General features: G+C 42.6%; 1 protein-coding gene across 3 annotated transcripts in view; it reads right to left on the bottom strand.

The window, feature by feature from the left end:
• The window catches only part of csmd3a (CUB and Sushi multiple domains 3a), a 519096-nt gene that overhangs the window by 37453 nt on the left and 454877 nt on the right, over positions 1-26766 (bottom strand). For all 3 annotated transcript variants that reach the window (XM_072692429.1, XM_072692430.1, XM_072692428.1), the window contains exon 60: positions 16954-17127. In XM_072692429.1, the coding sequence (XP_072548530.1) occupies positions 16954-17127 (174 nt within the window). The remainder of the gene's footprint in view (positions 1-16953; positions 17128-26766) is intronic.

The following is a 26766-nucleotide window of genomic DNA, read 5'->3' on the forward strand; positions in this document are numbered from 1 at the left end:
AAGATAAGCTAATGAGAAAGCAAGGGAAAGCAAGCAAACCTGGATGAGCCAGTCTTCTAAATGAGCCCAACAACAGTGTTCTCCGATATGAGGCTTTATCCTCTAAACAGGTGTGATTTGAGCCTCAGTTATCTGGACGTTTCATGGCCACACATTGCTGTCCATGAATCATTGGTTATTTAGTAACTTGGATAGATCGCTGTCAAGTCCAACTGCCTTTAACTTGAGCAGATAATCACTAGTTTCATTCCCGGTTTGCCCGTTTTGCCTAATGAATGCTGGAGTCGTGTTGCAGAATGCTTTATCACTCAGTCTGATTAAAGAGGGGAGTGTTCCAGAGGCAATGTGGCGTACAGTTGCAGTCCAAATTAAATAATGTACAAACCAGCAAAACTAATAGTACAGAAGAAGTGTTTCCTCCAAATTCACCACAAAATGGCACTGACTCAAACCTGTTGCAAACCTGGAACATAAACTGGACTCATGATATTCATTATGAAACAAACTAACAGTCCGAGTCAGTCCTAAATCTTTGTTGTATTTTACGGACATCTACTTGCTTACGAAAATGTACCTGTCTGTTTTAAATGCTGTAACCGTCACTGCACACATACTTGGATACTTGGGTGATAAGCAAAACATTCACTAGAGTGCAGTTCAGAGTCAAAAGCTTCTGACAACAACAAACAGACTGTGGAGGAGGTTGTGATGCTGTACTTTCTACAAAAAGTGTGAGAAAAAAAGATCCACCATAAGTTTCTTGTGCAAACTGACAAACTGCTTACAATTCAAGTGTATAGAATTACACAAGTACAGTATATAAAGTGTGTAGAATAAAAACTTGTCTAGACTAAACTGTACTATTCTAAGACTGAGCCTAACCTGTACTATACTAGGACTGAGTCTGAACTATACTAGGACTGAGTCTGAACTGTACTATAGAAGGACTAAGCCTAAACTATATTAGGACTGAGCCTGAACTGTACTATACTAGGGCTGAGTCTGAACGGTACTAAACTGGGACTGAGCCTGAACTATACTAGGACTGAGCCTGATCTGTACTAAACTGGAACTGAGCCTGAACTACACTAGGACTGAGTCTGGATTGTACTATACTAGGACTGAGTCTGACCTGTACTATACAAGGACTGAGACTGAACTGTACTATGTAAGGACTGAGTCTGAACTGTCCTATACTAGGACTGAGCCTGAACTGTACTTAACTGGGACTGAGCCTGAACTATACTAGGACTGAGTCTGAACTGTACTATATAAGGACTGAGTCTGAACTGTACTAAACAAGGACGGAGACTGAACTGTACTATATAAGGACTGAGTCTGAACTGTACTATATAAGGACTGAGCCTGGACTGTAATTACCTGGGACTGAGCCTGAACTATACCAGGACTGTGTCTGAACTGTACTATACAAGGACTGAGACTGAACTGTACTATATAAGGACTGAGTCTGAACTGTACTATATAAGGACTGAGCCTGGACTGTAATTACCTGGGACTGAGCCTGAACTATACCAGGACTGTGTCTGAACTGTACTATACTAGGACTGAGTCTGAACTGTTCTAGGACTAAGCCTCAACTGTTCTATATTGAAGTATTAAGTAAAAAGTACAGTGAATATTCTGAAGCTGACACAAATGACCCTAAACAGGGGAAAATTAGTTAATTATTCAACTTTGGGAGTAAACCATCTATAAGCCTCCAAACCTCCATCTCTGCCCTGGCTCCTGTCCTTCCCGGTGCGTCTCATTATAGCCAGGACTCAGTGACCTTATCATTTTCAGTTCTTCTACTATTACACTCTGTCCCCCAGTGCTTCACTCCCAGCATCAGCAGTGGGAGATAAAGTACCTGTGTGTTTAATTACTGACCGATATGAAAATGATACTGATTCCAGTAGCGATTTTAAAAGACTAAAAATTAGCATATTCAATAATAGTTTCTCAAACTTTAATAAACAGTAGAGATTCTAAAACAATGAATAAAACATGAGATGTTGTAACAGCGAGAGCTGAGCATCCCAGAAGTCTTAGTGAATTATTGGTTACTGTTAATAAGGTCTTAATTTTCAGTAATGGTGTGCAACTGGTTACTAATAATGCAACATATTCTGAGAAACTGGAACAAGAGCACAGACTGGTATATATTAGAATTGCCTGTTCTGTTCTGTACAAAACTAACTACAAAAGTGTCCCTGATAAATAAGATCAAGATTTATTATATATTACCTACATGGCAACAATATTCAACACACTGCTTATGTCAGCATTTGCAAACAGTTTGTACAGAAGTCCCTGTAGTTACTGAGTAATACACCTTAGTATGCAATAAACCTTTCTGCATTAAGGGGTTAAAGTGTCATCACTGATATAAAGTCTGAATGCTTACTATCTATCAATATCACTAAACCAAAACTGAATATTACCGCCGCAATTATTAATTATTAGTATATATATATATATATATATATATATATACACACACATACACACAAGATGACAAGTACCAAACTAATAGTACAGAAGAAGTGCTTCCTCCAAAGTCATCACAAAATGGCACTGACTCAAACCTGTTGCAAACCTGGAACATAAACTGGACTCATGATATTCATTATGAAACAAACTAACAGTCCTAGTCAGTCCTAAATCTTTGTGGTATTTTACGGACATCTACTTGCTTACGAAAATGTACCTGTCTGTTTTAAACGCTGTAACAGTCATAAATATATATATATATATATATATATATATATATATATATATATATATATATATATATATATATATATATATATTTGAGTGATTGGTGTGGCACAACAGATAAAACCACTAGCTGGCAGTGAGCTATTACACCATGTGGGAGGGTTTGGGTGACCGTATGCTGCGCCACACCAATAGTCCCTGGGCAAGACTCCTAATACTACATTGGCCCAACTCTGTAATATGAGTAACCTTGTAAGTCGCTCTGGATAAGAGCATCAGCTAAATGCTGTACATGTAAATATATATATATATATATATATATATATATATATATATATATATATATATATATATAAGTGTATATAAGTGCCTGTGTTAAGTGCCCAATCAGGTGTAAAAGCCTGCTGAGTTACAGAATGATGGAAGGAAATGATGGACAGGCTGAGAAGAAATACATTTTTCATATATAAAAAAGTTCAGAGGGCAAAACCGTTTGACATCTAAATGATAGCCAAATGGGCAGCAATGTGCTACTTAATGTCAGGAAGCAGGAAGGAAAGTGTTAGTGTGGGTGTCCCTAAAGCCACAGGTCGATTCGCCCGAATATAAATCAAAAGTAATGATCTCGTAGCGAAAAGCACAGAGGCCAAAGGGCTGTGAAGGCTGCCACACACTCTGATGTATATTTCAGCAGGCGGAAAAAAGGCTGCTGGAACGGCAGGCTGGAGCACTAGGCCCCGGCGCGTTGGCTTTCCACTCCGACACTGCTGCTAAAGCTGCGCAGAATGGAGCGGTAATGTAGCTGGAGCTGAGCGGCTAATCAAACGGCTCGGATTTGAGCAGAGTGTGGCTTCAGCATCGGCGCGGAGGCACTTAATTCACACCAGTGCCTGATGGCCCTGTTAAATGCTAACCATCTCTAAACGGCAGATCAGTGGAAGCTGTGGGGATCAAGGAGACGTGGCAGGATTTCGAAACATCTTTAACTTCTTTCAAGGGCGAGTCCATACGAGAAACCTTCTCAATCTCCTGTGGAAAGTAGATACGGCTGCCGTGCTGCGCCACAGACGAACCCGTAGATACTAAGCTAAGGCAGTGACACAGGTTTAAGTCCATGTGTAACAATAGCGTGGATTATGTACCACTCTTTATCCATAAGAATTAAACAGGCTGTTTGTGTTACTGTGCCTTTAAGACTCAGTTTGATGCCTGATTCTACCTGTAGACATTTTCAGTAGTACTAAGTGTGGGGGGTGTTCTAACTTTTCCTCGCTAGAAAAACGCATTTCTTTTAATTACACTTAATGTCTAAACACAGTCCTTCAGATGTGTGCTTAGTTAGATTACCTCCATCTCTCAGTACTGTTCAAGTTAAGATCAAATATCCAGATCTTTATATATGTTCAAAAAGACAAAGGTTTTCATGGGCTGGCCCTACCTCTTCTCTCCTCACTCCATCACTCTGTCTGCATCTGGTAGTTAGTGTTCTCCTCCAAGCGTGTTCAGATGTCTAATGACGTTGCGTTAGTGGCAGTTAGCAGGCTGAGCACTGTAGCTCAGATAAGTGTTTCACAGATCAGGATCAGTAAACTTAAAATCTATCACTGTACATTAAATTTAGATTAAGGTGTAGATTAAGGTGTAGATTAAGTTTAGGCAAGGTCAGGTTTAGGTGTAGTTTAAGGTAAGATCATGGTTAGATTAAGGTGATGTTTAAGTGTAGATTAGGGTGTAGGTTAAGGTGTGTGTTAAGGTGTAGGTTAAGGATGGGTTAAGGTTATGTTTAAGTGTAGATTAAGGTGTAGGCTAAGGTGATGTTTAAGTGTATATTAGGGTGTAGGTTAAGGTAAGGTTAAGGTGATGTTTAAGTGTAGATTAAGGTGTAGATTAAGGTGTAGGTTAAGGTGTAGATTTAGGTATAGATTACAATGTAGATTTTAGTGTATGTTAAAGTCAGGTTAAGGTGTAGATTAAGGTGTAGGTTTAGGATAGGTTAAGGTGATGTTTAAGTGTAGATTAAGGTGTAGGTTAAGGTTAGGTTAAGGTGATGTTTAAGTGTAGATTAAGGTGTAGATTAAGGTGTAGGTCAAGGTGATGTTTAAGTGTAGATTAAGGTGTAGGTTAAGGTTAGGTTAAGGTGATGTTTAAGTGTAGATTAAGGTGTAGGTTAAGGTGTAGATTTAGGTATAGATTACAATGTAGATTTTATTGTATGTTAAAGTCAGGTTAAGGTGTAGATTAAGGTGTAGGTTTAGGATAGGTTAAGGTGATGTTTAAGTGTAGATTAAGGTGTAGGTTAAGGTTATGTTAAGGTGATGTTTAAGTGTAGATTAAGGTGTAGATTAAGGTGTAGGTTAAGGTGATGTTTAAGTGTAGATTAAGGTGTAGGTTAAGGTGTAGATTTAGGTATAGATTACAGTGTAGATTTTAGTGTATGTTAAGATCAGGTTTTGGTGTAGATTAAGGTGTATGTTAAGGTGATGTTTAATTGTAGATTAAGGTGTAGGTTAAGGTGTGTGTTAAGGTGTAGGTTAAGGTGATGTTTAATTGTAGATTAAGGTATAGATCAGGGTGTAGGTTAATGTGTAGATTAAGGTGTAGATTTTAGTGTAAAGGTTAGGTTTAGGTGTAGATTAAGGTGTAGATCAGGGTGTAGGTTAATGTGTAGATTTAGGTATAGATTATGGTGTAGGTGTTGGTGTATGCTAAGGTTAGGTTTAGGTGTAGATTAAGGTGTAGATTTAGGTTAGGTTTCTAATATTCCTTTTTACTGGATTTGTGTTCACCTGTATCTGTTCTGCTGGGATCTGGAGCTTCTACAGTAAAACTCTCACTGCTGAGAGACATGCGCTATAATAATGTAATTAGGTGCCAAAAACCTCTGCACACTTCTGTATATTAATATATATATAATTAACATATATATTCAGACTTCTTTGTAAATCTTTGTAATCCTATATGCCTCATTACAAATCTGTCTTACTTGCTGGTGTAAAGGGTTTTCAGAGAACCACTCAGCCGCTCCTTCAGCTGATCTCAGAAGTAATCGTTAGCTGCGGTCCACAATGCAGTGCTTTGCGGATGCTGATGCGCTCCCTGGCCCACTTCCCGAGATTAGACTGGCTGACAGAAATTGGGAGGTGGGCGAAGAAAGCAGGAGGGGGTTCTCCAGCAGGAGAGTGACAGACCGATGATGGATAAACATGCAAATGGGAGGTTGAGGCGAGGCTTCAGCAGTCGCAACACGCAAACAACTCCATTGCTTATTCTGCACCCGTCGCCCCACTGTTACGGGCCAAATCTGCCTCCGCCAACAAAAGAGTCAGCGTTGTGCTTACTGTACCCCCTTTAATTCCAATCTAGGACTTTTTCCTTCTCTCTTACTGTGTGTGTGTGTGTGATTGTGCTTCGAAGAATGATTTCTACAGCCCCGGCCCAAACCCCTCGAACCAAGTTGTGCATAATAAATGGACCTGGCGGAGACCCAGCTAGGCCTCTGTGTCAGAGAACGTTTCCTTGATGAATAATACAGGGTTTCTGAGATGCTCCGAATGCCACACAACAAAAGCGGAATGTTAAAGAGGCCGTATGGGGAAAAAAGTGAGTTTTCTTTGGCTTTTTGATGCGGTGCATAAACACTGTTAAAGATTCAACACGTCGTTCACGCACCCAGTCCGTACAGTTCATACATAGAAACCAAAAACTTTGAATTATGGTTATTACAACTATATTATTATTATCATCCGATTCACATTAATCCATTTTCCTCTTATTATTATTATTTTTTGCCAAATTTTCACTGTGTAACTCATCCCACCCTTCTCAATATCAACATCATATCACCTACATTCAGCCCTGAATGCAGCTTTCTGTAGTTTCCATCATAGCCACTGATTTTTGCTGAATTTTGTCTCATAGGAATGAATATAAAGGAAAGGTCTGTGCACCCTTCTTATGTCACAATGATACAAATACGCTAGTAACCCCACTCAACCACATGAGGTACCACAGCAACTACTTGGCAACGCCTGAGCACCCACCATCATTTGGGATTCCATAGCAACCACCTAGCAATACCCTAGCAATACTGAAATACTATCTCAATCACCTTGCAACACTAGAGCACCCATTTAGCAACCACCTAAGTGGGATACCACTTTACACCATCATAGCAACCAACTAGCAATACCATATCAACCACACAGCATCACCATACCATCCATTTAGTAACAACATAGTGACTACCTGTGATACCATGCAAACACCTAGGAACATCATAACAACCATCTAAGTGAGATACTATATCAACCACTTTGCACCATCATAGCAACCACCTAGCAACACCATAGCAACAACACAGCAACACAACACCATTCACTTAGTAACAACATAGTGACCACCTGTGATACCATATCAACCACTTTGCAACATCATAGCAACCGCCGAGCAACACCATAGCAACCACACAGCAACACAACACCATCCATTTAGTAACAACATAGTGACCACCTGTGATACCATGCAAACACCTAGCAGCAATATATATTTTATTTGTTTGTTTGTTTGTTTTTTTGTGATGGCATAGAAACAATTTAGACTCCATATTATACCCATCCGTGGCAGTGAACACACACTCACTGTGGTCAGTGAGCACACACACACTCAGAGTGGTGGGCAGCTGCCTAAGCACCAACGTAGCGATTAGGAGTTAAGTGTTTTGCTCAAGGGAATCTCAGCCGTGGATGTCGAGGAAGGGCAAAGCTCCGTTCCTCCATTCGCTCCACCCCTTGCTTCCTGGTGATCCACAGGATTGAACTTGTGACCTTCCTTTTCCAAGCCTGCTTCTCTAACCAGTAGACCATGAAGATGGTGCCACGCTCCGGATTGGTGCCCCCCAAACTGAAGCTGAACGAAATGTTCCTGATCTGCTCTTTCAATGAGGCACAATGCAGGGCAAGAACTGGACTTGTGAGGGAAGCCACCAAGAGGCCAACAGTCAATGTGAAGAAGCTACAGAGTACAGTGACTGGAGTGAAGGTCCAGAGCTCTGCATACAGCTGGCCTGTCTGGGAAGGTGGCTAGAAAGACAAGATGAAAAATGTAAAATTTAAAGATTTAAAAATGAAAACGGGGGACGCTCCCAGTTTGACAGCCAATGTTTATACGTATGAAATGTTGCTATGGCATCCCAGGTGGTTGCTTTGGTGTTTTCAGGTGGTTGCTCAGATGTTGCTGTTCTGTCAGACTAATCGACGGACTCACTGAATTGAAGTGGACCTTGTGAATCTGTTGAGCATTTCGAATTCGTTGGGCGAATTTCATTCATTGACGGCCTCAGAGAGTAGAAGCGAGTCGTATGAGCTTAGTGAATCCTGTGAACCTGCTGAACCGAGCTGACTCACTTAACGCGAGGAACGGACTGAACCGCAGGAACCTTTTGGGGCTGATTAACGTTCTCAAGCATAGTCACGGTCTTCAGCATGGATGTATTTCATGTACTCGTGGTAGTGAGCCCCGTATCTGTATCGGTTCTGTCGTTTGGGTTCGGCAGCTGTTCCCTCAGCTCTCGAGTCGAGTAAGTTCAGAAGCGCCTGACTAGTGCGGTCTTTTGTGTTTCTCTGGTGTACCCGGGCACGGCCTGCAGGTTTTGGTTAGGGTTATTGTTCTGGCTCAATCCTGGCACACTAGCCTAGCCCTTGTATCTCACCAGCTTTAGGTGTGCACCTTTATTTTGCCGAGTTCATTTGTCACGTGTTTGTTTTGGTTATTCATTATTCCCTGTAGTATTGCTGCATTTTCTTGTTTACCCCTGTTCTATTAAAGCATCCCTGGCGAGTGTTCACCTTCTCTGTCTGACCTAGCCACTCCTGACAGTTGCCAAGCGGTTGCTGTGGTACCAAAAGCTTGGTTAGGTCTTTCTTGTGTATTTGTAGCATAGTGACAACCTTTGCAGTATTGGGTAAATATTCTGCATAATTCCGTTGCTGCATAGAAACCATGCATCCGATCAAAAATCCTGAATCCCGACTCACGTCCCACAATCAGACCGAACCATCTGGAGCTGGAACGGTGTCGTTATCTCAGAATCTGTGAGACGAGCTACACTGCAAAAATAATAATAAGATCAGAAAACCCCTCAGTGATACTAAGAGGCAGACGAAGGAGACGACACTCTAATTTCCCTTCTCTTCCTGAACTGTACAAGTGGCTTGCGCTGCAGCGCGTTCCGCGGTGCCGAATCCGTGTTAGCGTGATTAAATGCATCCATTAAAGCCTCTGATTCAGCTCTTTAATATTCACACTCGGCGCCGTTCTGCGAGCCTCAATCCTAATACCTGGGCTGCCACTCTCCGGTTTGCTTATACAGACATGATTTGCTCTGCTTTAACTGCACATTACTGTAGCGCTAATCCTGCAGCCCGGGCAGATCCTCTCTCTCTCCTGGAGTGCATTACCATTCGCGCCTTATCAGCACTAAATGAGCAACAGCATTTCCAGAAATGTGTTTTTTTCCTTCCCCTGGAGATGCCTTTTTTCCCCCCTCCTTCACCTTCTCTTCAGCAGATGGCACCATGCCAAGCTGTACTCCAGCACATTTTCTAAAGAAAGAAGCCGAAGCCGTCAAAAGGCACGGCAGACGGACAACGTGCAAGGCTGTTGAGGTCGCTGTGTGGCATGATCGCCCCGAGGCCTCCCGGGGCCGGGCGGAGTATGGCTTTTATATGTTTTTGTCAAAGTGGGACGAAGCCCTGTACTCTGGATTACGCTGCGGCATGCAGCACGCTGCCTGTCAAAAGTTTGGGGACACCTAGAATACAAGCGTAGCCGTATTCAGGGGCTATAACACATTGCGCCGCCTTTTTGGACGTGTGTGATGTGGAAGGCGAATGTTTAGCATCAACGTTTCAGAATGTTTATACAGCCCAGATTGCCGCTGCCATGCAAAAAGCTTGCATCTTCATTTTCACATGATTTATTTTGTGACATAATGTGAATCTGACGGTTGCTCTTTACATTGCATCCAAATCTAATGGACCAATAGAGATGCTCCAAAATGACCTGGAATACAATATTTCACACTGACTTCCACTGGCAGTCATTACTCTTGTTTGTCTTTACATTAGATGATATAATCATAATGAATTAGATCATTAATTATAATTATTTCATAATGAATTATATTTAATGTGCTTTGTAACTTTATAAAGTTTTCAGATTAAAAAAACTAACAAAACACTGGCAAAAATGTAAAAACCACCCCGTCACCAGTCACCATCAATGGAGTGGACGTGGAGCTGGTTGGCACTTACAGGTACTTGCTGGCTGTTTATTTAGATGACAGCATGGACTCATGTTCTAACATCTAGGCAGTAAACAAGAAAGACCAGATTCAGCTGTATCTTGGTTCACAGCCCTTTTTGTATATATTGATTTTGGGATGTCACAGACACCAATGCAGTCACACTCACTCCTTGTGACATTGTAACAGTAGTAGCAGGAGCAAAACGGGAAAAAAACATCCAAGGGTGTGAAAACGTTTTATAGGCACTGACTGTATCATTTGAGGACACTGGACCTGGCTGAAATGCCAATAAAACAGGAAAAAAATGTTCTAAAACTTTTGACCAGTTAAATAGATTGAGATAGATCAGGTGTTCGGGACGTCCCATGTCCCAGAGCAGGACTTTGACTTTTGACTCGACTCTATTTGTGTTTCTTTTAAGCCACTAAGACTGTATAGATCTTCAGACTCCTGTCTTGGCTGCTAAACCAAACAGCACTTGAGCTTCAGACCTGCAGGATTTTCTGGTCGAGATCACAAAATTCATGTTTCTGGCAATTAATGCAAGTCACCAGGCTCAGAAGCAACAAGGCCTCCTGACACTGGTATCGCACTGGTTGTGGAACCCCTTATTGTGGAATATGTGTTGGGCTCTACACCAGATGTAATAGAACCCATGTGTTCAGACTCATCAGTCCACAAGGCTTAAAAAAATGGGTCTTCTTGATTAGCAGTGATTTCCACGGTACAATTCTCCCGCAGGCATCATTTTCACCTATTCTCTTTCTAATGATTGCCATGAATGCAGAAGGTGAGCGAGGTTTGATGTTCCTTAGATGTTCATGTGGGTTCTTTTGTGACTTTCTGCTTGAGCTGTCGCTGCACTCTTGACCGGTGGCTTCAGGGAAGATTCAGCACAGCAGGCTTTCTCCATTTTTAGATAATGGCCCTCATTGTGGTTCACTGGAGTCCCAGAGCTTTAGAAATGGCTTTGTAACCCTGTTCAAACGGATATATACTTTTCATTCTGTTGGCGTTCAATAACCTTTTTTCCTTTATTAAATTAAATCATTTTAAAAACCTACAAAGATCTAAAATTATTAATTCAGACTTATCTACAAATCTGTCTACTAATCATTTTTCACGCTGTCCTACATGACAGCTGTTGCTCATGTAATGGACTGTATTAGGTAATGGAAGGTGTTCATTACAGAGGATATCTGCTCCACAGAGGTTTATCGATAGCTCTGTACAGCTCGCCGGAGTCATCGTTCTGATCTGGCACTGATGGCCAGTGCTACCACCCTTCAGCCGGTGCTCTGTTATCGCGCTCTTTTGGACATCAGTCAAATCCTTCCTTTGCATTTTGCATTGTGCTACAACTGACTGGTGTGCTCGCTTATTTCCATGTGCAGCAAACCCAGCAAACCCTGTCATGTGGCATCTGTGACGTCTGATGATGGGTTGATATGACCGTGACAGTGGGTGAAGGGTAGTAGAATCTCAGATATTGCTAATTTTGTGGGATGCTCTAGAGCTGCTGTAGTGAAGGTGTACTGAGAATGGACCTCTCACATTGAGTGCTTCTCAATGGCGTAACAGTGGTGGCCACTTATGTAAAAGGAGAACAGCAACTATGGCGAGTGGTACAGAGAAATTGACCCAACACTGTGGACCAGTTAAACTCTATAGTGAACCCCTTCCATCACCTAATACAGGCCATGCCACAACATCTTATTAGTGTCATCCAAGCCTAGGCTGGTTATCCCCACTATTTCCCTCCCTGCTTGTGCAGTGTTTTTCTTTAATGAAGTTGATTTTAGGTTTTAGGTGTTTATTGAATTGGCAGTCAGAAGGTTACATACGTTCGCCATAGAAATGAACATCATGGCAATATCGAGCTTTCAGTGATTTCTTTGAACTGGTCTTTTTCTGGGGTAAAAGACAAGATCAAGTTGGGGGGTTGAAATGTTAAAAAAACTCATGATTAACATTGTATGTAAACCTCTGATCACAACTATAATAAGGACATATGGCCACATAAATGTTTAGGTTTATTTATTTATTTGCTATTTTCTATTTGCTAATATTTGGTCATTTTTGTATTAAACGCTCAGAATATATATGGATAAATAAAAGTGTTGTGTGTAATGTTACAAATTCTGTAAAGGTTTGTACCAATCAGGATCTTGGAACCTTTGTGGGATTGCCAGTCTTTTTGTAGTGGCCTCATTTGTTAGAAATTTTCAGAGAAGAAAATTCTGTATTACTGTAAACCCATATTAGGAAGGTGGTCATATTATGCTAATGTAGCTACATATATATATATATATATAAATATATATATATATATATATATATATATATATATATATATATATACAGTGAGTCCAAGAAGTATTTGATCCCTTGCTGATTTTCTTTGTTTGCCCACTAATAAAGACACTATCCTTCTGCACTTTTAATGGTAGATATATTCTAACATGGAGAGACAGAATATCAAGACAAAAATCCAGAATATAATTTTAAAGAATATATTTTAATTAATTTGTATTTCAATGAGGAAAATAAGTATTTGATCCCTCTTGCCAAACACACTCAATACTTAGTGGCAAAGCCTTTGTTTGCAAGCACAGCGGTGAGACGTTTGTTGTAGTTAACCACAAGTTTAGCACACACACCAGGGGGAATTTTGGCCCACTCTTCTTTGCAGATCCTCTCTAAATCATGAAGGTTGGTGGGCTGTCGCTTGGCAACTCTGACCTTCAGCTCCCTCCATAGATTTTCGATCGGATTGAGGTCTGGCGACTGGCTGGGCCACTCCATGACCTTAATGTGATTTTTCTTGAGCCAATCCTTTGTTGCCTTTGCTGTATGTTTAGGGTCGTTATCATGTTGGAAGACCCAACCACGGCCCATTTTCAGATCCCTGGCAGAGGGGAGGAGGTTGTCCCTCAGGATTGTGCGGTACATGGCTCCATCCATCTTCCCAGTGATGCGGTGAAGTAGCCCTGTACCCTTGGCAGAGAAACACCCCCAAAACATTATGCTTCCACCTCCATGCTTGACGGTGGGCACAGTGTTCTTGGGGTCATAGGCAGCATTTTTCTTCCTCCACACATGGCGGGTGGAGTTGAGGCCAAAAAGTTCAATTTTGGTCTCGTCTGACCACAAAACCTTCTCCCAATAACTTGGTTCATCTTTCAAATGATCATTGGCATACTTGAGGCGCGCCTCCACATGTGCTCTCTTCAGCAGGGGTACCTTTCGGGCACTGCAGGATGTGAATCCATTGTTGCGCAAAGTGTTGCCAATTGTTTCCTTGCAAACTGTGGTCCCAGCTGCCTTCAGGTCATTTGCTAACTCCTGCCGAGTGGTTGCAGGACGATTTCTGACTGTTCTCAGCATCATTGCCACCCCACGAGGCGAAATCTTCTTTGGAGCACCGGGCCGAGGTCTGTTGATTGTCATGTTATACTCTTTAAACTTTCTGATAATTGCACCAATAGTTGTTACTTTCACATCCAACACCTTACTAATCTTTTTGTAGCCCATTCCAGCTTTGTGAAGGTCAACAATTCTGACTCTGAGGTCCTGTGACAGCTCTTTGGTTTTACCCATGTTGGAGACTTGAAATCTGTGTGATCTGTCTGATTCTGTGGACAGGTGTTTTTCACACAAGTGATTAGTGAGAACAGGTGGCTTCAGGTCAGGTAACAAGTTGATTGGGAGTGTCTAACTGGTCTGTAAAAGCCAGAACTGCTAATGAATACTAAGGGATCAAATACTTATTTCACTCCATGAAATACAAATCAATTAATATATATTCCTTAGATTTATTTTCTGGATTTTCTTTTTAATATTCTGTCTCTCCATGTAAGAATACATCTACCATTAAAAGTATAGAATGATCATGTCTTTATTAGTGGGCCAACGAAGAAAATCAGCAAGGGATCAAATACTTCTTGGACTCACTGTATATATATATATATATATACATATTATTTTATTTTGTGATATATGACATCACAAAAACTGAGAATTAAGTTCACTGATAATAATGAATTTCCCCTGATAATGCAAAGTAAAAGCAAAATAAACAATTAAAGCAAAATAATATAAATATAAATAATAAATATATCTAATTTTAGAAGTTAATCATTTTAAAGTACAAACAGCTGCAAATGTATCCTCATGTATCCTCAGGATTCTGTCCTTACAGTCCAAACGTTGCAAAGGTGTGCGACATTTACTTTCCTGCGGGACATTTTTTATAACTTTATAAACAGAAAAATAAAATGCCAGGACATAAAAAAATCATACCATGGAGGGCACCACAGCAGTGACAGCGCTGGTACTTTCTGTACAGTTTAGTGACTGTTTAAGGCAGAAGTTATAAGCGCATACAGATGATGAGTTGTTTACGCAGAGTGGAGCGTTTGCTTGAAGAGAGAACTGTAGTGAAAATAAGCTCTAGCTCTCTGCAGCAAAAATAAACAAAGCGTGTGTTACATTACACAAATAACTGCTTAGACGTTATTATTCGTGTTTGTCTATACATTAGATTCATAATTAATTAGATAATTAATTAGTAATTTCACCATGAATTATATTAACATTCAATTTACATCCTCTAGTGATTGCTCTGAATTGTGCTTTGTAACTCCATACAGTTTGTTTCATTGGCATAAATGTAAAAACCACCCCAGCACCCAGTCACCATCAATGGACATGGACACAATGGACATCCAGGCAGTACACAAGAAAGGCCAGAGCCGTCTGTACTTTCTGAAGAGCCAGGGTTTTTCAGTGTGTGCAAAAACCTCCTATGGACGTTGTAGCAACCTGAACAAACTAATTAAGGCTGGCCCTGTTGTAGGAGTAAAGCTCAACTCTTTGGGGGGTTGTGGCAGAAGGATGAAGGACATTCAATAAGCTGCTAGCCCTTTTGGACAATACCTCGAACCCCCTGCCTTCAACACTGGAAAAACAGAGAAGCACATTTGGTGGCAGGCTGATACAGCTGTGCTGTGTTGAGGAGCGCTCTACAGGCTCTACAGTAAGTACCACTACAGTAGGGACAGCACTGATCTCCTGCAGAGTGATTATTAATAATGACTAAAGAAATTAAACCATGTCTAACCAACCAGTACCAATATCAACTGCATAACTGTGGAACATATGTACACACACTGCCTTCTTTTTCTTTCACCTCATTTATGTATTTTGGTGTGCAATTATATGTATTGCTACTGTAAGCCTGCAATTTCCTTTGGAATAGTTCAAGTTCCCACCTACCGATCTACCAACTGAACCCTACAGAATGACCTACCCTTATACCTACCTACTTACCTACGTACCTACCAACCCTACCACCTACCTTCTGACCCACCCGTTTACCACCCTCCCACATTGCTTCACACCTACCTACTGACCCACCTACCATCTATTTACTAACCTACCTACCCATCAACCCACCCAACGACTACCTTCCTACATCTACCTACTTACCGAGCCATCTGCTCACCTACATTCTGACACACTCTTCTACCTACCTACCTAACCACCTACCCACCAGTCCACCAACCTGTCTACCTACCTACTGACCCACCCACCAACTTACCAATCTACCAACCATCGACCCACCCACCCACCTACTGAAAATCCAAATAATCTATTTATCAGTCTACCCACCCACTTATCTACAGACCCATCCATCTACCTGCCTACCTACCTTCCAGCCTGTTTACCTACCTATTGTCCCACCCAATTACATACCTACTCACCCACCTCCCCACTGACACTAACCCTAACCCTACCTACATATCCACCCACCAGTATACCAACCTGTCTATCTACCTACTGACCCACCCACCAACTTACCAATCCACCAACCACCCACCCACCTACTGAAAATCCATACATTTATTTACCAGTCTACCCACCCACCAATCCATAGACCCATCCATCTACCTACCTACCTTCCTACTTACCTACCTTCCTCCACCTATCTACAGACGCACCCACCTATCTACCTCCCTACCATTTACCTCCCTACTGACCTACACATTTACATATCTACTCACCCACCTAACCACTGACACTCTTCTACCTACCTGCCTACCCACCCACCAGTCTACCAACCTGTCTACTTAACTACTGACCCACCCATCAACTTACCAACCATTCCCACTCACCCACCTACTAAAAATCCAATAATCTATTCATCAGTCTACCCACCTACCTATCCACAGACCCATCTGTCTACCTACCTGCCTACCTACCATTTACCTACCTACAGACTCGACCATCTACCTACCTACCCACCCATCTACCTACCTACCTAACTACATCCCATTTACCTACCAACAGACCCGACCATCTACCTACCTACCCACCCATCTACAGACGCACCCATCTACCTACCTACCTAACTACATCCCATTTACCTACCAACAGACCCGACCATCTACCTACCCACCCACCGATCTACAGACCCACCCATCAACCTACCTACTCACCTATCCAGCCATTTACCATTTTACTGACATACCCACCCTACCAAATAACTACCTACCAAATAACCCTTGTACCTACTTACCTACCTACCAACATACCCACCCAGCCACAAAACCATCCACCGACCAACTCACCTACTCACCCACCTACCCATCTCCTCTTCTGCTTACCAAGACAAATGTGGTATGAAGGGAAACTACAGCCTGCACTACTATCTGTGCAGCTTCTCTGCCTGTTTCAAGGAGCCAGGAGTGAGGAATAATTCACAACATGATTCTGTTGTCAGCTTTCATAATTGCCACTTCTAACAGCTACAAAAGACTGTTCTGTTTCTCCAATAAAACTCCTTAATGGATGATAGTGAATAGGAAATATTGCTAACACCACCCCAGCCCTCCTGCAGCCAGTGATTATGGTACTGAGTGACTCACGCATGCACAAAGGCACCTCCCCGCTCCAGGATCCGTTGGCCACGCAGGTCAGCACTGCGGCAAAGGACAGCTCGTAGCCAGTCAGGCAGCGATAGCCCACGCTGGAGCCCCACTGGAACACTGACCCCTCCACCTCACCGTGGGCCAGGCTGGGGGGAGGAGGACACGTCACAGCTGTAGAGAGATGGACACAGAGAGGGATTAGGATGGACACACTAAAATAAATGCAAAAATCAGTAACACGTCTGGATGGTTTATAGTTAGAGTATGCTAATTTAGCTTTCACCCAAACTTAAGTGACCATAATTAGATCAGATAATAGTGAAGTAGTGTGTAGCTGCTGTGTGTAGAAGTTAGCAAGATGGGTAACTCACCTAACATAGAGTTCAATTACAAAACTAACAAGGAGACGGCGCCCCCTTCTGGAGAACATGCAGCCTACTAAACATAAGTGAGTAGTAGTTGTGATAGTCAGGTGTCCACATACATTTGTTGGAGCAATATATTCATTACCTACTTTTTCCACAAGTGAGTTCATGACATTTCTGCTTTGCTAGAGCTGCCCTGGCCAACTGTAAGTGCCATTACAAAGGGGTGTGGGTTGGAGGGTCGTGATAGTCAGGTGTCCACATACTTTATGCCTTATAGTTTATTTGTTGGAGCAATACATTCATTACCTACTTTTTCCACAAGTGAGTTCATGACATTTCTGCTTTTCTAGAGCTGCCCTGGCCAACTATAAGCGCCATTACAAAGGGGTGTGAGTTGGGGGGTTGTGATAGTCAGGTGTCCACATACATTATGCCTCATAGTTAATTTGTTGGAGCAATATATTCATTACCTACTTTTTCCACAAGTGAGTTCATGACATTTCTGCTTTTCTAGAGCTGCCCTGGCCAACTGTAAGTGCCATTACAAAGCGGTGTGGGTTGGAGGGTCGTGATAGTCAGGTGTCCACATACTTTATGCCTTAGTTTATTTGTTGGAGCAATACATTTCCATTTCTTAAATACACAACAAATGACCTTGACCCTAACCCTTGTCCTGGCTCTGGCCAAAGCTATATTGAATATGCCATAAATCCGAGCTGCGTTAGACAGTCTTCCTATGATACGAGCATCTGTAGATCTATGACTGACAATCCAAACAACTTGAGATCAAAAAGGTTCCTCTGAATTAATTAGAGCGAAAGTAAATGAGCGCAGTGAACTTTATCATGTTAATCATCACTGAGCTCATCATCTAAAGCAATAGGCAATAACCCAAGGACATGTTTAAAATGATAAATTACTATTTATAATGGATTTCTAGGCCAGAGCACATCGTCCACATGCCAAAGATCAAGAAAATAAAAACAGCAGCAGAAGAACCCCGAACCTCCGCCCTCGCCTCGTATCGACGGGAGAAAAGTAGAGAAGCATGATCTGTATTTTACAGCTCTTCTTTTTGCCCTGCAGCCAAGAATAAAATACATATCGCGGGCCATGATGAAAGCCTGCTGCTGCGAAGTTTTCTTTTTTTCAGAAGCTCCACAGCTTCAACAGCATTTCCTCCCTACACAGCATACACACACACACAACACATCCCCACAGCTTCCCCCTTGTTCCACACTCAAACAATGGCAACTGCTGCTAGTAGACAGCCATTGAATCTCTCCTTTTCCCTCACTTTTCGCCTACGACTTGGGCCGGGAATGAAAAGTGGCTTGCGAGTGGTCGACTACATAAAGCAGGAGGGCCAGACGATGGACAGAAGAGCACTGCAGGAGTGGAACTCAGCAGGTATCTCTTCGGCTCTCCCGCAAGCATTGCGTCAGGCCGGTCGGATCCGCAGGCACTGAAGAACTTGCCAACACCAGCCTGGACGCCCCACTGCCGCTGGAGAGTGCTACCTTGAAGGGGCTGTTGTTAGATGTCTATCAAACAATAAAAGTAGAAAAGATCCAAGCAAAAGTCTGAAAGACCACAACTGACCCCTTAGTAAAGAGATTTGTCACGCTGCAAGCAGGCTACACTCCTGTGCAGCGAACTGATGGCATGGAAATAAGTGGACTACTGAACTTTAGCACTGTGTTCTATTACACTGTGTTCTATTACAGCCACAGGAACCTAACTAACCTCATTTGACAAAGCCTGCCAGGTTCTTTGGGGGTATTTTGTTGAGGTTGCCACTTGCTGAGGTTGTCAGCAAGGTTACAGTCCAGTGCAAAGCAGTGTCGGCTCGCATGTACCAAAATCTGGATTTCAACTCATTAACCCTCTGGAGTCTAAGGGCAATTTCTCTATCTTCTTAAATTTGCCTTTAAAGGCGCTTGCATATCAGATAATACCCACATGTGTTACATCAGAACGTTCAGAACAATCCCAGCTCTGATAATGAGACCCCATGTGACCTAGAGCACTGTGTGAAGAGCTACGCCGACCCTGAACCTGAAAAATTTAAATCACACTTTAGAAATTCTTCATATTTCTTGTAAAAACATCCCTTTACTCATGTGGACCAACAGTTTTGGTGCTTGAGATGGGTTGAGCAGAGTCTCAGAAGCTTCACAAAAGCAGCGGAATGTCTGAATAAACAGTATATAAACCGCAAGCAGAGTGTCCATTGGTCAGTTTCACACAAACCTATTGACAGACACACTAATCCACCAATTACAGATGAGGGGCAGATGACGGACACACAAAAATCCACCAGTTTTACAGGGCGAGAGGCAGAGACGAGCATGTCAACTCGTCTTGATAGCTTCGTAACTCCCGAGGTGAGTCATATATGATCTTGCAATGAGATACAATGCAAAAGGCGGAGTCTACAGATTCAGGACATGTTTGAACCCTATTTCAGCGCTGTGTTATCACAGAGATATTAATAGAAACATCGAGAAACATGGCTAACCAGTGCATTCGGAGACACCAGAGGGTTAAAGCAGCATTATGTAAGAATGGGCATTTCTTGCTCTTGCGCTCCCCCTAGAGTTGTGAAGTGTAATTTGCGGCTGTGTTTGTCGTCCACAACAAGGGTGCTGAATCAGCAGCTTGGTTCACACTCCGGACAGCGCCATCTTGCTGGGCGGACTTTGCTTCGGCAGTGGGGTGGCCCGGTCGGGTCCCACCACGAGATCAGCAGTTCGAGAAGATACAATAGGGCCTTATGTGGCCCAAGGAAAGACATGGTAGCCTGCACTTTCCCAGCACTGGTGGCACTGTGTTATTGGGGTGAGCTAGGTTCTAGCTAGAGGAAAAGAACTGGGAACTGGAAATAAAGAAAATGCAGCCAAAACTGATGATGAGATGTGCACTGCAGTGTCATGTTAGAGTAAATAGGACATTTGCCAGTGTTTTGTAAGTCACACTTCAGAAATTCTTCATATTTCTTGTATAAATATCCCTTTACTCATGTGGTCGAGTAGTTTTGGTGCTTGAGATGGGTTTACCAGAGTCTCAGAAGCTTTACCAAAGCAGTGGAATGTCTGAGTAAACAGTATATAAACCTCAAGCAGAGTGTCCATTGGTCAGTTTCACGCAAACCCATTGACGGACACACTAATCCGCCAATTACAGATGAGAGGCAGATGAGGAAACACAAATCTGGAGACTTGGGAACTGGGAATAAAGAAAATACAGCCAAAACTGATGATGAAATGTGCACTGCAGTGTCATGTTAGAGTAAATAGGACGTTTGCCAGTGTTTTGTAAGTCACACTGTAGAAATTCTTCATATTTCTTGTAAAAACATCCCTTTATTTATGTGGTCGAATAGTTTTGGTGCTTGAGATGGGTTTACCAGAGTCTCAGAAGCTTCACAAAAGCAGTGGAATGTCTGAATAAACAGTATATAAACAGCAAGAGGCAGCAGACAAGTTTCTGAGTGTCCATTGGTCAGTTTCACGCAAACCCATTGACGGACACACTAATCCGCCAATTACAGATGAGAGGAACTGTGAATAAAGAAAATGCAGCCAAAACTGATGATGAGATGTGCACTACAGTGTCACGTTAGAATAAATAGGACCTTTGCCAGTGTTTTGTAAAGCTTGTCCAAGCTCACAGCGGTAGCCATAAACGCATTCAAACAAATCGAAACTCATCTACAACTTCAGGTTCTTCAAAGCCTCGCTGCAGCTTCGCAATCTCTTGGCAATAGCTCTCGCAGCTTCACGAGGAGCCTCCTGGGACGCCATTTCAAGAGGCTAAGGCCCAAATTTCACACATTTCAGCATCAACTTTTATCTCAATATAATATTTTAAGCTTAAGATTTTGGAAAACATACCTTCAATCAGTCTCCTTATAAAGTCCATGTAGATCCATGAGTATAGCTAGACACTGAGCATGCTAATAGGTCTCCATCACATTCAGTCTGGGGTTTCGAACAGCGTTTTTAATTGCAAATCTGCGGTTCCAAACAGCGAAGGAGGGGGATGCAAAACAAGTCCACTGATATTTTGACAGCAGCTGGGTTTGAGCTGGCGATAAATGAATCATGAGCTGTTTTGACGAGTAAGTGTCCCGATAAAAAAAAAGAAAAAAAAAGAAGGTGAATCACAACACTCTTCCACACGCTCTCCATTGTAAACAGCCGTCCTCTATTGTGTAACAAAGAGCCGCAGAGCCACGACTCGTGCACTATCACCCGCACTTCAGTACTCTAATTACATCTCCCTTTATGCTCATTAATTTCACATCACTCTCATTTGTTAAGCAATCAATACGGTCAAGTTTGTGCTAAATAAAAGGGCCTGCTGAAAGCCTATCGTCGGGTAATGTACAGCTGGAAGCTTGGAATGGGGCTGCTCTGGTGCTAGGGGAGACTCGAGGAGCCATCGGTGGGGGACAGAGGATTCTCCTAATGAGCTTCAGGCGTATGGTGCTGATGCTGTGGTATAAAGCAGACCATGGCTGGAGTGGGAGGGGGTTGTATATAAATTCCAATGGGTGATGGTGTGATCATTTGAGTGGAACATTCTTCGGAGGTACCGAGGTGACCTGAGTGAAACCATGCGACCAGAGGGGTGCTACAGGCTTTATTGGATAGGCATACACCCAAAGAGACCCATGATAAAAGACACTAACTCAGACCCTTCGAGTAGCTACCTAGTCGACCAGTCTTTTCCTAACTGATTAAGTAAAATACAATTAAATGAAAGTATTGGACAAAAGTATTGGGACACATTTAAGGTGATAAATGTGTCCCAATACTTTTGTCCAATACTTTATTACCTTAAATGTGTCCCAATACTTTTGTCCAATACTTTAATTTTATTGTATTTTACTTACTTGGGTAGGAAAAGTGTTGGATGTTTAAGCCACATCAAACACTTTTCCGACCCGAGTAAGTGAAAATACAACAAAATTAAAGTATTGGACAAAAGTATTAGGACACATTTAAGGTATTAAAAAAGAATTGATTATCTCTACGGTCCAGGGAAGAAGGCTTTCTACTAGATGTCGGAGGAGCATTGCTGTGAGAATTTGATTACATTCAGTGACTCAAGCCTTAGTAAGGTCAGGATGTTGGATGACCACCACCCCACCCCAACTCATAACAAAAGTATTGGATGGAGCACCAACATCCATCATTCCAGAGAGCACTCTTCCACAGTTCAATACTGGGGGGCTTTATACCCCTCTCACGCCTGGCATTAGGCATGGTGCCAAATAGGTTCATGTTTATCTCCTCCAAAGAGTCCTATTCTAATAAAAGTAATTCTTTAAAGGATAGACAAGCTGTGTTAAAATAGAAGAATCCATTCATTAGAAGGGCTGTCCAAAAAAAAAAACTGGGGCATATAGTGTACATACAGGGTCTAGAACAGACATATAGCATACATAATGTTTGGGAAAATGCTCTGTAGCAAGTTGTACCTTGACCAGTTGGTAGCTTTTGGTAGCCATCAACAAGCTTCTGGAATAATTCTGGTTGGATTTTTGAGACCACTCATCAGTGTGGGAGAACAGGAAGTTCAGGGGAGTTCAGGTTCATTTGTTGCTTTTCTGGCACAGACAAGACCTTTAAGCACAGTCCACATACTTTCAATGGTGTTGAGGTCAGGACTTTGAGAAGGTCCTTCCCAAAAGCCTAATGTTAGCCTACTTTACAAAGTAACAGTTGGTACTCTTAGTGTTCTTAGTGTCACTGTGGGCAAACAACTCCATCTCCATCTCATCTGACCACAAAACTTTCCTCCAGATGACCTTTTTCTTCTCTGTGTGGTTCAGCTGCAACTTTAGTCGAGCTTGAAGGTGTTGTTTTTAGAGCAGGGGATTCTTTTTTGGATGGCAGCCTCTCAGTGTAAAGCTAGCTTGACTGTAGACAGTGACACTGTTCTTCCAGCAGCTTTCAGTTCATAGCAGACCTGTGCCTTGGTGGTTCTTGTGTTGCTCAGTCTACCAAAGCCTTTTCCCCCACCATGGCAAAGTGGCTACACCTCCAAGTAACGTGGACCTGATGATATGGGAATCTGCAAGAGACATTCCTGACTTCTACAGTCGTCCTTCTCAGATCTGCTCTGAGCTCCTTCGGCTTTCCCATTGTACTGTATGTTGGTCAATCCAACATCCAACAGTGCTGTCCAGTAAACTCTGTTTATGTGGGCACAGAGAAGCTACCAGCTGTGGTCCATCAGGATCACTAACAGCCAGTTAAGAGGCCTTGGTCTCTTGGTCAGGGCTGAGGGCTGAATAACGGCGCTAATAAATGCCACCCAACAGCTTGATGGTAAGACTTATTAAAGCTAAAGCTCATGAAATCAGGGCACGTCTGTGCAAATTAATTCAGAGGTAGCGAAGAGTGTGAGGACTGGTGCCGCTGGGTACAATTTAGCTAACGGGTGTTCGTTTTTTGACTCCAGAATGTGGCCTACAGCTGAAACAGAGGAAATCCCCAGGTTTACAACATTAAAAGTTGAAAGGAGATACCACCACCGGTTATTGTAAAAAAGATGAACATTAAATAAGTGCCTGAGGCTGGGGAGATAAAGGCATGCAAAAGCAACAAAGTAAAACAAGGCCAGGGTCACTGTGAATTACCAGATCATTTGGATGTATTGAATGAACTGCAGTCCTGCAGTCTGGCTACAGAGCACGGCAGTATTGGCAGGTATGAGGGCAGCATGCTGTGCTGAGCCAAAGCAGTGTGTATGTGTATGTATGTGTGTGTGTGTGTGAGAGAGAGACTGTGTTTGTCTTTATACACTTTCGGAAAACAAAAAAGACATGATTATGTAAACTATGGGTTTGGCCTGTCCAGATAATTTTATAATTTTTAACGATCGTACAATGAACATGACCTCAATAAATTTCGCTGACCTTGCTGATATTGCCCACTGTGTTCATTAAGCGAGGAGACCATAGTTTTTATTTATTTAATTTAACCATTTTTCCAAGTTTCTACCATTTTCTCCCCAATTCGGACCACCAATAACCCAACCTATAGATATTCTCCTCCTATCACATGCAAGGCTTGGGAGCATGAAGGCACGGGCACAGCCAGTCAGCCAGTCAGCCAGTGCCCACTTTATTCAAACTTCTGCCGATACAACATCCCCAGGCAACCAAAGCGGTGGAGGAAATGCTATGTACCCGGATCTGATGCATCGGCCAGCAGACGCCAGGGCTGGCCAGCACTGTGCTGGAGCGGTGTGGGGAGTAAGTGCCATCTACCCATCCTGGAGAGAGCAAGGCCAACCATATCTCTCAGGGCCCTGGCTGCCGATGGCTAGCAGCATAACAGGCATTCGAACTAGTGATCCTCTGGTCATAGTGACAGCGCCTTATTCCGCTGGACCACTTGCTGGCCCATTTATGTTCTATTTATTTAGGATCTTCAAACATTTTTTAGATTCCACTTCCACTGTCTGAATATTATTAATAATGTTATTAATAATTAACTATAACTAATAACTAATAAGTACACTGCTCTGTCAAAGGGTGTAATTGCATTGCATTATTATTTTATTATATTATCAGTATATCAGCAGCATGAAATGCTCTTAAAATGACAATAATGTCTTTTATCGCAATTATTTCTGGGACAATATATCCTGCAAAATATTAATAGTTAATGTGACTGGCCTAATGTGAGTAACCTATCTTGTTAGGACCAGATATTTACACTTTGTGCCATTAATATCAATCAATCATCACAATCATGACATTCACACAGGCTGAGTATGCTGATGTCATGCCACCTCAGCAACATTGACATTGATGGAATAAGCCTATGTAGGTTAATGTCAGTTGGTATGAATGGCTGATGATCACCCTACAGTATGTACTGTGAAGTGTTACCCCTGATTTTAAGGACCATTTATGGCAAATTCCATCATAGAACTCCTTGAAATCTCTGACACTGGCAATTCATGACATACAACACAAGTTATTCACTGCTTATGCATGTGTTATGGAGTCCCTATGCAGGTAGTCTTTGTATACAGTGCTCCTGAACTGAGAGAGATCTGTTGTAGAGAGACAGGGATTTTCTACACCAGCGAAAATACAAGGCATAGGCATGACCCTACGTCCCGACAAGTTATAAAAACCAGTATGACTGTGTGTGCCGTGGCTGTTTGACATGTGTCACGCGTAGCATGCAGCGTAGCTGGTCCCTAAGTGCATGTCCCGTAGGCCTGCCCCATGTGGGTGTGGATGATGGACGGGCCGCTGCTCTTCTATCGGGCGGCGCTGCCGTGCCCCAGGTGTGCGGGAATCAGAGTGGAGCCAAAGCCTCCGTCCCAGAAAAGCAGCTCACATTTGTAGATTTATGGAAATGAAGGAGTCAGGACGGGATCGCCGGAGATGTTTCCCGTGGCGCTGGAGCCAATTTCAGACGCTTTCTGCGAGCTCTTCGCAACGGCTGAGAGGAAGAAAGAGGGGCAGAGATATGGAGAGACAGGTTGTCTGTCTGTGTCTGTCTGTGTCTGGGTCTGTCTGTGTGTGTGTGTGTGTGTGTGTGTGTGTGTGTGTGTGTGTGTGTGTGTGTGTAGACTGTATGTGAAGGCTCCTCTCTGGGTGGGAACAGGTAGCCCGCTAGCTCACTGTCTAATCTCACACAGGTCAGTGGACACTGACAGCCGGCAGCCAGACTCGTCTAGAGAGAGAGAGAGAGAGAGAGAGAGACAGAGAGATGGAGAGACTGAAAAAAACAGAATAAGTGAGAGAGAGAGAGAGACATATATATATATATATATATATATATATATATATATATATATAGAGAGAGAGAGAGAGAGAGAGAGAAAGAGAGAGAGAGAGAGAGATGGAGAGAGAGAGAGACAGAGAGAGATGAAAATAGGGGGAGAGAGAGATTGGGGAAAGAGAGGGAGAGACAGAAAGAGACAGAGAGAGATGAAAATAGGGGGAGAGAGAGATTGGGGAAAGAGAGGGAGAGAGAGAGTGAGGTGGAGAGATGGAGGTGGAGAAAGGAGGGAAAATGAGCTATTGAGAAAAGAGAGAGAGAGGTGAAGAAAGAAGAGAGAGGGAGAGAGAGAGGGGGTGGACAAAATAGAGAGAGGTGGAGAAAGAAGGTAGAGAGAGCTATTGAGAAAGGAGAAAGAGAGAGATGAGGAAAGAGAGACTGGAGAGAGAGAGAGAGAAAGTAAGAAAGAGAGGCAGAGAGAAGTGAGAAATAGAGAGCTAGTGAAAAGATACTGGGAAGAAAAACGTAAAGAGAGAGAGAGAGAGAGAGAGAGAGAGAGTGAGCTAAGCCCTCAGGCTGCCTCCTGCTAGTGGCTCGGGGCTGACCAGCAGACAGGCTAAACGCCGGGGGATCTGTCACTCTCACACGGCCGTTCGACATTAAGCCAGCAGTGATCACTCCTC

The sequence above is a fragment of the Salminus brasiliensis genome, chromosome 1 (genome assembly GCF_030463535.1).
Source record: "Salminus brasiliensis chromosome 1, fSalBra1.hap2, whole genome shotgun sequence".
Lineage (NCBI taxonomy): Eukaryota > Metazoa > Chordata > Actinopteri > Characiformes > Bryconidae > Salminus > Salminus brasiliensis.